The following is a 13776-nucleotide window of genomic DNA, read 5'->3' on the forward strand; positions in this document are numbered from 1 at the left end:
CACTGCCCAGCACACTCCTGGTACTTGATCTCACTACAAGCTTTGGGTGCTAATCCCACCACATCTTGTCACTGCTCCTGGTGCTTGTGGGCATGGGGGTGTCTGTACAGACATGCACATCTCCCTCCACTGGCTGCCTTCCTTGACCTGCTCTGCACAAGGAAGGAGCAGGATTCTGGTTCAAGCTGGCTTCATAGTTCAGCTGCCAACATTAGCTCCCACTCTTTTCTCCAGAAACTATATACTGCATTTCTGCTTTAAGCACATCAGCTGTCAATCTTGCAGTCCAAAGACCCTAGTTCCCAGGTGCTCCCATTCTCTTTGCTGTGGGAGGGCATTCTCTACTGGAATTTGGCTAACGAAGCACTGAGAAGGAGAAATTATTTTTTTAAATCTGGCTTCTTTCTTTGCCTTCTTCCAGGATATAGTTGGAACATTTAAAAAAATTCATCCTGAGCATAAATTTTGAGCACTTCTGAAAGTACTGGTTCTAAACTTGTGGAGATCAAGCTTCTCAAACAGCCTCAGTGGTTTTAGAAATGCTGCTAACTCCACCCTGGAGGGCAGAGCATGTGCTAACACTCACTTGATGGCCTCAACAATTCTCCTTGACTGCAGGGATAAGTCACAGAGCAGAATGCTCTTGATGGTCCATGGGAAGGGCAGCATGCCCTTATGAACACAAAAATTATAACCATTTCTACCTCTGGAAAGATCTCTAATTCACCAGTAATATTTCAATGGAATAATGGCCACGAACCCTAGAAGCAATTAGAGAAATATGATCTGTTTTATTTATTTAATACAAAGGCACAAGCTTTTTCATTAATAGAAAGTGATGATACCCTGTGAGGACAACGGGGAAAACGGAGGGAAGGATTTTGAAAGCTCTGAGCACTGCTCTACTCTCTGCTGTTTCTCTCGAACATTTGCCCTTTCTGCCCGTGGTTCCACTGTGGGAGCCATATGGCTTCCAACACTCCTCTAAGTAGCCACTGAGAATTGTCTGTAGTGGAAAAGTGCCAAAGCCCTTCCTGGTTTAATGACATGGGGAAGAGCACTGTGCAGTGCTCACCAGCACAGAGGCTCACAGCGTCCTTGATGATGATCCTGGAGCCAGCAAGCGATGCTGGGAATTGAACCATCACTGCCTCAAATACAGAAGTCGACATGTGCCAACCCCTGCTGCATTCAGCCTCTGTGCGTGGCATATTAATGAGACTTGAACTTGAGGTCCAACCTTCAAGCTTGCACAGAAGGAATTACCCAAAGACAGAAAAAAAAGGTCCTGTCTTCATCTTGTTTCCCTCTAAGCTTGCTCAGTGTTACCAGTTTCTTCACTGAGTTTGTCCAACCCTTAAGAAGTAACCTTTTTTTTACGTCATCACATCTTACCTCTGCATACATAGCCACAATTTCCCTTGATTTAAAGGTCTGAAAAACTGGTTCAAAAGGTACTCCAAAGAAGCACATGAAGCCAAGAGGGTACAGGAGGGGACAGATGACTCAGTGCTAACTCTCAGTCTCATACCTTATCCATAAATACCTGCTAAATTTTGGAGTCAGGATATGGAGCTAGGAGAAGCTTTCTTCTGCCTGCTTTTATGTCCCATGACATGCAGCGGGAATATGTGGTACCAGTCTCAGTCAAAATGGGAAAGTGGAGGGTGCTCAGCCTGGAGGCTGCATTCCCACTTTCCCACACCAGCACAAAGGGGTACTGCTGGGGACCCCCTCGGTGCCTCAGGTGTTTAAAAGGAGCCCAGTTCCTATGGAAGTTGGTGATGCACCACAATCCCTGGCCACATGACCCAATTTGGAATTTCCCAGTCTTATTTTACTTGAATTTCCTGCTTTAAATAAAATCCATGGCCATCTCCTAGTCGGCTGGAATGTTGGGTTTAGGGAAGTTTTGTGCAGCATATTTTTGGGGCCTTCCAAATGCCTGGTGCATAGTGAAGGCTGGCTTCTTCTTTTCTGAGAAACTGGTTTTCTCCAGAAGCACATTTGACAGCAGAGGCAGGATAGAGATAAAAAAAAAAAAATGCCCCTACAGAAGGATGCTCTCTTCCTTTGGAAAGGGTTGCACCTCTGGAGTGAAACTTGACAAGCCATGAAAGCTGTGTCCTGCTGCAAGTCGGTCCAAATGTTAGGGAAAAGGACAGCTTGCAGAGGGTGAACAGAGCCAATGGTAAGTGTAACTCTCCAGGACAGCATGTTTCTCTGATGGTAAGAGGGAAGGACAACACATCAGCGACCCCAAAACCACAGCCTGCAGCCTTCCTAGGCAAGATAAAGGACTGAATAAACCTGTAAAAAAAGTCACACACTGAATTTTATTTCTTTCAAGGAATTAAACAAATTAAGTTCCAGTGTTTAGGAAATCTTCTCACCTTTCAAACACTTTAGAAATGTAACTAATCGAAGTCTACAACAATCTCTGATGAAAGCCTTTGGACAGCTCAGGGAGCTACAGAAGAAAGGTCACAAGTATTGCCCAGTCATAAAGGCTATACTGGATGTACATTAAGTGAACAATTCATTTGTCTGTGTCTCAGGATTGCAAATTCACATTTTCTTTTCCACAGGGAGTGTTCTGACTCCCCAGCTCACTCAGTAACAACAGATAAAACACGTGGTGGCAGCTGGCCACAGACAGTGACTCCAGCCCACCACTATTGCTCAGAGTTCCTGTGGACATGAGCAACACTTAAATCCCCCATCTCTTTCTCCAGCATATCACAAAAGTCACTGCAAATTCTTGCAAGGTAGAAAGAACAGATCTGAGTGCAATCCCAGGGTTTTCCCAGTACAAGAAGCCTGTCTGAACAATGCTGTCTTTCCCCCAGCTTTTACTTGACAGAAATCAACAAAAACCCTCACTAATTTTCATGGGAACATCACTTCAGTACACAATGCTGTAATTATATCAGCAATCCGGAAATAAAACAGCATATAATCATTATTATCCTAAACCAATACATGATGCAGCAGCAATGGACTCACATCCAATTAACTTGATTTTATCAATGGTGAAGTTCTCAAAATTATGCTGGCAAGTGCTACTGATACCAAAACCAAAAAGCATCATTATTCTATGAAAACACTGCTCAGGTCCCAAAATGGTAACCAAAAAAGATGTTCATTGTTAAGTATTTTAGAACACAGAGAATGATTCACATTTAAGAAAGGCAAGAGCTGTTTGAGCTGGCTGTGACTGAGAGGACAGCAGAATTCTCCTAAGGCTCCAGTGGGAGTTGCTGATTGGGCTTCCTTGGTCATGGGTCTGTTTCAGCTTATCTGGGTTGGGTACCAAACCAGGACCATCACATTTACAGAGCCTTGCACTTTCAGACAAAAACATGCAGTAACCATCTTTACCATATTTAATAAAACAATAAACTTTGTGCTGACCTTTGGCAAGCGTTCGGGGTCACCAGGGTGCCGGGGGATAACCTTCTGTAACCTTTGGAAACCATAGTCAATGGTGGGTTCGTTCAGAGCTGAAACAACAACAAACAATAGCGTGATGTGACAAAGGCACAGCAATGGGCTCAGGTGACAACGGGAAAGGCACCGCGAGACCCCGGCAGGACCACGGCAAAATCCCCTTTGGCTGGACCCAGCACTGCCTGAAATCCTGGTTCAAACACTGCTTGGGATTGGTCCTTTGACTTCAATCCAAGCCTTCCCACTTCAGCTCCTCCAGCAAAGCTGCTGGAAGATTTGGGGATGTTGCATTCATCTTCCAAAGCGGAAGCAATTATTATCTCTGAAAGCCACAGTGAAACCAATTTGATAAATACTTCACACCCCATGTTTCAGGTTGGGTTTTTTATACTATGAGGAAGGTAATTGGAAAACAAAAGTAATAACTATTCCAGTGTCTTTCTTGCTCCAAATTTCATTATACATTTAATTTGCTCCATGTGCAATGCTCACAATTTTTGTTCTGAAATACAGGCATTTGTCTTGGCAAAGGTTTTATTTTTTACTCATCAACACTGACTTCAGCAGCTTAGGCTCCAATCAGCACTAAACTGATCCAGGAGACTTAATAATTAAAACAAAAAAAAAAAATACATCAATGTTTTTAGTTAAAAATTCCCTAGTCCTTGTCCGATAAAATGGAGGTGAGAAATGGTGAAAGTGGAACACTTTAATCTTCATGAAAATGCTGGTCTCTCTGCATTAATGGAAGCTCTGATTGTGTCAAGCCTTTAAGCACATGCTTATCTGTAAGCACATACTTACACCCATTTGCTTTCAGCAAAGCAAATTTGAGCATATTATGTTTTTTATATGATTGCCTATAATTACAGGGGACTGCGCTGAATGACCTTCTAGCTATATTTCCAGTCATATGATCACTTTAAAACTCAGATGTTAGTGAGACTTCAACATGTGCTTAGAATTTCCTAAGTGCTTTGGTGAACTGGAACAGTCAAGTATTCTCGAGCATCTCTAAACAACAGCCCATCTTGACTCTCCCATGCCAATAGAGACGTGGAAATATTCCACAGCAATTTGTTCGAATTTTTTGAGTTAAATGGGGGGGAAAAAATCAATTCCAATGTGTATTTTTATATATTCAGCCTTTTCTTTTCTTTTGTGGAGGAAAAAACATATTTTTTTCATTTTTGAGTCACTTTAAAGTTTTTCTTATCTTGTCTTAGCTCATTAAATCAAAAAAATATATTTCTCGCACAAAATTTGCTTACTAATTTGCAAATATATCATACATCTTTATCAGGGTCTTATAATGAACTTTATTATGTGGCTAGAATGATGATATTTGAATATTGCGAAGAGATTTAGCATCAAACTCCATCTCCCAGCCTTAACATGCCATAACCTGTCTGTATTTCCATGTTTTAAGGGAAGAGAACATAATTCCATACTCCTAATGTTAAAGATCTTCACGTTTTCATGAAACCAATATCTAATCCCTGGCTTGTTTGCAATTAATTGGCATTCCATAACAAGCCCACAAAACAATCCCTTTAAATGATTGTTATTTTCAAACCAATTTCTACAGCATATTGTCCAGCTGGCAACCCAAGGGTCAGATTTTAATCTCCTCCTGGCACATCCCATCTCCATAAGCAAATCCAGCAATGCTGATGCAGACTGAGGTAGAGGAAGGTGGTGTTGGGGGGATCCAGACCTACCCAACATGGTGAAACACACGTGTGGCTGATGGGGACTGGATGGAGAGGCACAGGCTCCATCAGGACCTCAACATCCCTCTCATCTCAGAAAGGAATCCTCTGACCATATCCTGAAATCAGTCTTACAGTATTATGGTAACCAGACTAGAAATCCATCAGGATTTTACTTTCAGAGCTTTTTATATATCCTGGAGGTCATGACATCCCTCTATTCTCCTTGCTTCTTTGGGGTTTTTCCAGGCATTTCCTTTCATCAGGAATATCTGAATGTGACCTTTTATTTATATTCAGGTCATTATATGGAAGGAGTGAGAATAAGGCTTTTCCCCTTCTTGAGCACTTTTTGATTTTGGGATGGTGGGGCCTTTTCTTTCCCACCCTGGCCCATGCTGACCTCTCTGTTGTGTAGTTTTGCAGAAAATATCACTGTACCTTGGTTTAGAACCCCCTGGTTTCACTACCCCTGAGTTTACTTGCAAGGCTGCTTAGTTTAAACCTTCTTCAAATAAATTAATTTACTTCTATTTATATTTATTATGAAAAATAGCTGTTCTCTGAGAAGATTAAAAAAAACCCCCTACAGTTCAAATTTACGTTTCTTTTGCAAATATGTTCAAAGATTTTAGTGTGGTTCTGTCAAATGTGTTTCTCCTCTAATTCAGTCTAGTTTATGGCCATTTTCCCTTTAGATCCTTTGGGAAAGTAGTTACTAAATTCTGCAGTATTACAAATGGAGGCCAGTTCTGAAATCCCCCCAGAGTTAGCAGTCATTTTCTCATATCTTCCTACACGTTCAACACATTTGAAATCCACAGAGTAATTCCTCTGAGTATTTTCTGAACTAAATGGCCAAAAAAAATGTTAATTTTATGGTCCAATCTCACAAGGCATCAAGCATACTGTGAGAGATAGTGAAAACTTTCTGCCTCAAAGAGCTTCAGCTTTACTTTAGTGGTGGGGAGAGGATGCACACAGCAACCTGCAGGATTGGGTCCTAAACTGCTGTTATCATATACCACTCATTAGTCTACAACCCTTCAACCTTTCAATCTTAGATAAAATTAAAAAAAAAAAAAAAAAGAGATCTTTAGGTGCCTGGGCATCTTGACCACAGATTGGATACTATCAGTCCTCCAGCCCTTGTTCATTTACACCCCCAATGTAATTAATCATCTCTCAGTGAAAGAGATCTGTTCACGTATTTAACCCCACCTTCAGCATTAAAGCCAGACCGGTTGTGTGCCAGGAGGTGGAAAAACTCCAAAGAAAAGGGGATATTCACATCTCCAAGCACTGCAGAAGAGCTGATACAAGGTCAGACACCATCTCCCTGCAAGGTTTTCCTCTGCCCCAGAACATGTGATTGGTCTCTGCCGTTGAAGTCTATCCACAATAAGGCATCTCCCAGTCCTCTAATTCAAATAACAGTTTTCTTTCCATGATTGGAAAAAAAGAATCAATTAGAAATACAACTCTCTATTTGTGTTCTTGACATCCATACATGAAAAACAAGCTAACACACATGGTACTTAAAATGCATTCCCATTACCTTATATTTTAAAAGTACTATTGAAAGTACTGCTAACTTTAAAAAACTGTACGAAATTCAAATAGGTCCCAAGGCTAATGGAAGCAATTTGTATACCAACCCAAACTGACTGGCCCACTTTTCAAAATACAGGTATGATAATCTTGTGGTTTTAAAAGGACATTTAAATTGAAAGACTGTGAATTTAGTACATAATTATACCAATAGAACCCTTTAACTTGTCAACTTGTAAATCTAAAAGGCTATCAATCATTTCTAAAGAGGAAATAAACCTTAAAATTCTTTGATTGACAGTGCTTATTTTTTATGTGGAAAGAAAAAAAAAGGAGTAAAGTGGCCAGAAATCCATTTACAAAAGTACATTGTTTTACATAGGTGAGTAAAAAGCCAATAATTACACTTCCAAAAGACATATAAATCAAGGTAAGTACTTTTCCCTCACTTACATATTTTAAGTTGCAGTAAACTTCAGGTAACTTTTTATTAAAATACTTTTCCAAATGCAAAGCTTATTGAAGCCATTAATAGAGTAGCATTTTCATTTAAGCTAATATAATCATTTTTGCAAATACAAGATTTAAACCATTTTTCTTCTTCCAAACAATAAACTTTCAGCCTGTCTCTTGTGTGAATTAACTAAAATTACACCCAGGTGTACAAAATCTGTCTAGCTATCCTAGTGTCTGAGTTGAGGCACAATATTTATTATTCTTACCATTTTATGAATTACTTCTTAAACCCTTGAGGAAGAACTTTCTTTCAAATTAGACTCCAACAGAATAAGCCATGAAGCTCTTTATGCAGCAAGTCTAAAGCCATAACTCATAAAATCTAAGGCTTTTAATCAAGAAAATGCACAATGTCTATGGAAATAGGATGTGTACATTATATTCATCTTTTCAAAGTCCAGTTTATTTTTCAACAAAAATGCTGCTTATGCCTTTGAGAAAAAATGTTTCCATCATAACCATAATTTCAAATTCTGCACAAATAATTTTAATAACCAGATGCAGATAATCCACCATCTTTAAAATTATTTTTTTTTTTTAACTAGTCAGTGGAGGACTTTTTTTAATATTTCACATAATGAATTCCTACTGTGTCAATAAAGCTTTGGTTGTTAATTGAATGACTGTCTGATGTATCTGAGAGAGAAATTTGTTTCTCTGGCCATGCTGCCAACTTACAGCAGAATGATCGACACTTAATATCAGCAATTAAAAGGACCTGTTCAAATATCATATGGAATTCGTACCTTGGGGTAGTGTAGGAGAGCCCTTCACCAAGGAAAACTCATTCAGCAAATGCAGAGTAATTGAATTAGACACATTTTAACATTATTATTCAAAGAAAAATAAACACACACTACATAGAAGCATTATGGAAATATTTCAGAATGTAAAACATATCCAGTTAATTTGTTTCCCATGCATTCATGGTTTCATTTACTCCTTTTATTTTTCAGTCCTTGTTTCTTTTTCATTCTGTTTGACCCAAAACCAATGAGAAAGCAGCACTTAGACCTCTGAACTTCCCATATGCTTTTCCAGTGGAAAAGGCTGCAAGGAGAGGGAAGGGACTCTGAGGGCTCAAATAACCAAAAATAAAAGCCTGAAGGCTACAAAAAAATTTGCCTCAGGTCCACAGGTCTGACCGTCCCTATCTCAGATGAGAAATCTGGTCTTGATTGTTTTAAGTGAAACACTCAGGGAAAGGCTGTACATGGGAATTAAATATCCCACAGTGTTTGCTCCTGTGGTGAACCAGGGAGTCGCTGAAACAGTGGAATGGAGGAAGATTTTTTAGACTCTTCCTCTGTCTCTTCACAAATTCATTTTGTAAATTTGGCTCTACAACAAAATTAGACAGCTTGTGACAGGTCCTGAACTGCAGTGTCAAAGATGTGGGGCTTTGGGGTCTTCAAAACAGTTGTTTTGGGGTTTTTTCCTGTCCAATTAGAGAAACTTCATCGGAATATAAATAGAAGGTGACTGTGGCCAAGACACACAAAGGTTTGTGTTTCAACATCTCAGAGCCACAAAAGACTTCTGCTGCAAGCCCCTGACCCTAACAAAATAAAACATTGACTGCAGAAGATGGGAATAGGACAGGACAGACCATAATAATGTCAAACTCCACGTACTAAAATGCCTCACTAAGGCTCTGCAGCACAGCAGTGCTAGTGAATGGTGTTATAAAGCAACATTCTGACACCAAACCCAACTCTTATGCACAGTGGCCTCTCTCTGCCTGCTCTACAGAGAGAACAAAAAACTTCAAAACCCCATCATCAAATGAGAAAAAGTCTGTTCTGCAAATCTCCCTGCAAAGACTTTTCCTTTGCTAATTAAAGCTCCTTAAATGAAAACATGCAAGCATTTGAGCTATTGGTTGCTGTTGTTGTTGTGAATTTGTCTTGCTTTTTCTAAAGTTTTCTTTCCCTGGAGTGTTTATTCCCACAAGCAATGGAAAACGGAAGTGGGTGGGACAGCGAGAGCCTGCACAGAAAGGTCTGGGCTAGAAAGGCTCTTCCAGTGCTAACCCAGAATTTCCTTGGTTTTCTGGTCTTGGTACTTAAACATGCCCCTGTGCACTGAGTTTCCACTTCTAAAATCAAACCGTGGCATTATGTCATTTTTTGAAAATTAGAAATAGAGTTATCCAAAATGTAATTCCTACATTTTATTGCCATGTAATGCCCCAACAGACACCACGTGCACGCACCAAGCAGCGAGGAAAATGCAGAGGTGAGTCAAGTGATAAACTGAAGATAGAGATCTCCCGAGTTTCCCTAGTGACTGCTCTTTACTTGAACTAAAGATGCAATAGGCCAGTGTTTGAGGCAGCTCCACTGTGTTCATCAGTGTTATTACAAACATGATAGACAGCGTGATATTTTCTTCCTGAAAACAATTTTTTTCCTGCAACTTAGAATCAGAGGAGCAATTCCCTTCCAACCCAGCTCACTGTCTGCGGCCAGAGATGGAGGTGCTGAAGATGCAAGGAATGCATGTGTTGAGCCCCAATTTTTTATGGAAGTTACAGAATGCAATTATGAGATCTGCCTAGCAGGAATCATGTGTTGCTTTCTCCAAACACATCAACTCTGAAAGTTCACTCTTAGCAACCTGGCTTGGGGGAAAAAAAAAGTCAAACAATTTGTGAGCTTCACAGTTTCTTCTTCCTCTGACTGCGCTGACCTCTGGTCTAATGGGGAAGATTTGGCCTTAAGGGAGTCTGAAACAGAGTCCAGTTTCAGGCACTGGAATTTAAACATCCCAATTTCACAACAGGCTGGTAGAATTCACTGGGGATGTGCATACAGAGGGCCAGAGGGAAATTAATGCATGTTGGTTACTTCGTCTGGCCGTCCAGGTTAATTGATGCATCTTTGGCAGTCATTATAAAAAGGGGAAGAACAGCATTTACATCTGAATATTTTTCAGTTTTTCAGACATATTCTGGCAGTGCATGTGAGCATGCAGCAAAAAATTTGCTGAAAATGGCTGGTTCTCAATGGGGTGTCCCTTCATTCAAATAAATAAATATATATATGTGCACACATAAACACAAGCACAGAAATGCATCCAAGTCAAGATTTAAAATAATGGCTGCATAAGGTTAGTTATAAGATCTATATTTAGACCTGCTTTAAAACATTTTAAAAATAAAGACACTGCATATATTTTTAAACTGTTGGCTCAGGAACAGATGCAGAGATGTACCATACAGAGTGTGGGAGATGCTAAACAGTCACCTCATGTAACCTTTTCTTTCATTCTGTATTCTGCATATTTTCAACATTTTTTCCCTTTGCATGCACTTCACAAATTCCACAATGTAGGTGCAGACATCTTTAAAATTGTCATAGGGATAATTTTGGATAACATACAGGAAGTTTTTTCCTTTTTTCACCTTTCACAAACTCCTTTGAGGTAGACAGTATTGAAAATCACTGCTGAAACTTGTTGGTATGCAGAAATACTTCCTTTTGAATAATGCCTCTCACACTGTTAACCTTGTTATTTCTCATCATCTCTTCAGATTATTAAAAAAAATAATTATCACCAGGGGATGCATAAATGAAAAACTCGGTGTCCTGTGTGAATTTCTATCAGAAGCATCTTAGCCTAAATTTGGCTGTTTCTCAGAATTGCAGACTTCTGACATGCAAGTGCACTATGGTCAGAGCAAAAAAGAATCTTCAAGAGAGAAAATTGGAAAAACACCAGTGCTCACATCCAAAATCTCTGAAAATGAGATTCACAGGGAAATACAAGTAGAGCTGAATCATAAAAACGAGATGAATTATGCCTAGTTGTAATGAATATTATAGGTGTGGTGCTCGTGGAAAGGGCTGACCTGCTGTGAGGTTTAATTTAGGTCTTTAATCCCTCTCCATAACTAATTTTAAATCCCTTGGGAAAATAATAGTTTCCAAACACCTTTATTTCTAAATATTAGCTTTCACTTGTCTACATGAAATTGCAGTGAGGCTTCACCCAAAAGAAAAAGGACCATTGTGGCTATACCCTGGATGATGCAGCAAATTGTTTAAAATTAAAACAATTGAGTTTGTTGTTTTCTAGTTTGTACATTTAAATAAAAATGTATAATTTGAGAGCTTTCAATAGTCTCTGACTTCAGCAGCAGATGTATCTACCTGCTTCCATAATTGTTCAGGCTTTGGGGGTTTTTTTCTGCAAAAATTTTGACAATAACTGTTATCAAGGGTAAAAAAAAAAAAAAAAATCATACCAGCCTGTCTGATAAACATGTTCCCTGCCCTCACACCCCAGTGAGCACTGTGACACTATACTTTTATCATCTAGTGTGTGCTCAGAATGAGCTTAGAACAGCAATTGCCAGGAATAGGCAGGCGATAAACTGCATTGATTTAACACATCTTGTTTTCAATCATGCTCGGATTTTCTGAGCACGCATTTTTCCTGTACTTCAGCTTGTAGCTTTTATCTGACGAGCTGATCCCTTTTCACTGGAAAATGAAAAGGTCGCACAATAAGACACGGTTTACTGGAACTTGAGCACGCACCAGGGAAAGTATTTTAGATAAATACTGTCAGACATAGTGGAGCTGAATTTCAACAACACAATTGCTAAACAACAATACTTATTACTCTCTAGAACAAGCCTACAAGCAACTTATGGCTCACAGCAGGGGAGATCTCAGAGTTAGGCTCAGTAGTTAAAGAAACCTAAGCTTGTTTAAAGATGCAGCATTGCTTTTGCCTTACATGCACCAACCAGCCCTACCCCAGGACCAAACTAACACCCCCTCAATTCCTTTCCTAGGTAACTTATAAATTATGGAAAACCACAGCAATGACTTTTCTTATTCTTTTGTCTCTTTTCTTGGCAGAAAGGTGATTGACTACATGCTTGATTTAATTTAATCAAATGGAGTACTGGGTGCTGGTAAAAATAAAATTATCCAAATGTGAAAGTAATTTAACCGAAACTAATTCATTAACCAAGGTGAGTTGCTGAGGAGGTCAGTAAACAAGCAAGGAGTAATATGGCATGAAGCATCTACCAAAGACCAAGGTACAGTAGGCTCAGAAGGATAATTCTTATTCATTTCCCTCCTCCCTCTGAAGTGACTGCAAGGATCCTGACCAATACAGGACTGGAAGCAAAATATCCTCTCCTTTTCCTATCAGAAGGGGCAAATAAAATTTCCAAGTTATTTCTTACTGTACTGATTGTACCCAAGAAAAGATACCACCTATTCTTCATGGAAGCTGCAATACAAAGGGAAGTCCCAAAACCAAAGCATCATCCCCACAAACCTCCTCCCCATTTCTCAGCAATGTCAGTGCAAAACTGGTGTGAAATATTTATGTTTTCCTTTTTTCTCCTGAATGTGCTTATTATTCACTTAGGTTCAGCACAAACTCATCCTAAATTTACTTTGTGCAAGATCCTGAACCAGTTAAAAGCAGAACCATTCTGGCAAATTTTCTGAAACTACACTGACACTGGCTGAAGTTTAGCTAGTCCTCTGCCTATACACATCAGATGGCCAAGCCTCCAGCTCTAGTCAGAGCCATCCATCTTTCAGATATTCCGCTCACATTGTAAGTCTTACAGAAAGAATATCATAAATATTATTTAAGTTACATTTTTGAATTATAATTTTAAATAGGCAAGTCACAAGCAAAGGGATAGTCCTTAAGAAAAGCATAAAGTAAAATCCAACTTTGCATGCAATGCCACTTTACATTTAGCTCCATGAGCCTGACTCTAAGAGAACTCACACGAGCATCAATTTCTCCTTCTCACCTGGCAAGGTTTTGTTGCTATTTTTTTTTTTGCTAGAGGAGTAAGCTGAAAATCTGTGCTGCATTTTAGGGTTATCTCATGCAGCACAGGCAGAATTCTGAAATGTCTTCTCCATTAAGTGCTCATAATCCCAGAAATGAAAGTAACTCATTTCTTCCCAGGGTGCCTGTTAACTGAGAAACTCATCTTAATTGAATGCACAGCTCAGTTAACCATCTTCACACCCTCAAACCATTAGTGCCCCATGGACAGCTCTGCCGGGTCCCTGCCTGCCTGAGGCTCAGCAAAGGAGGGGATGTGCTGGAGGTGATGAGCAAACACTGTCAGGGGCTGGTGCTCCTGACAAAATGAGAGCTCTGGGGCTGAGCTGGCTTTTGCTAAATTATTGGCATTAGATCACCTTGCTGGTCAGTTACAGAGGGATCAACAAATCCCGCAGCTCTGTCCCCAAACACGAGCTAAGTATCCTCGAACGTGCCTACAGAGAGATCACTGGTCTGGAATCCAGAGCCTCACAGGCAGAAGGGAAGAGGAAGCAAAAATAATTGCTTCTATCCCTCCCTTCTCATCCTGCCTCTCTTCCACCCTCACAATTTACCATCTAGAATGCACTCGGTAAACCAGTGAAAGTGAGTGTGGAAATTGAACTATCCAAGGTTACATCCATTTGCCTACAAAGCTGATATCTCAAAAAGAAGCTGTAAAGGCAAGGAAGTGAGGAACCAGCCTGAAACTCACTGTCCTGTTACGAAA

The 13776-nt window shown here is 39.8% G+C and overlaps 1 protein-coding gene across 6 annotated transcripts in view; it reads right to left on the bottom strand.

Annotated features, from left to right (window-relative positions):
• The window catches only part of EBF1 (early B-cell factor 1), a 261012-nt gene that overhangs the window by 27612 nt on the left and 219624 nt on the right, over positions 1-13776 (bottom strand). For all 6 annotated transcript variants that reach the window (XM_017728154.1, XM_017728152.1, XM_017728151.1 and 3 more), the window contains exon 7: positions 3415-3503. In XM_017728154.1, coding sequence (XP_017583643.1) covers positions 3415-3503 — 89 coding nt within the window. The remainder of the gene's footprint in view (positions 1-3414; positions 3504-13776) is intronic.

This window comes from Corvus brachyrhynchos, unplaced genomic scaffold, assembly GCF_000691975.1.
Source record: "Corvus brachyrhynchos isolate BGI_N302 unplaced genomic scaffold, ASM69197v1 scaffold21, whole genome shotgun sequence".
Classification (NCBI taxonomy): Eukaryota; Metazoa; Chordata; class Aves; order Passeriformes; family Corvidae; genus Corvus; species Corvus brachyrhynchos.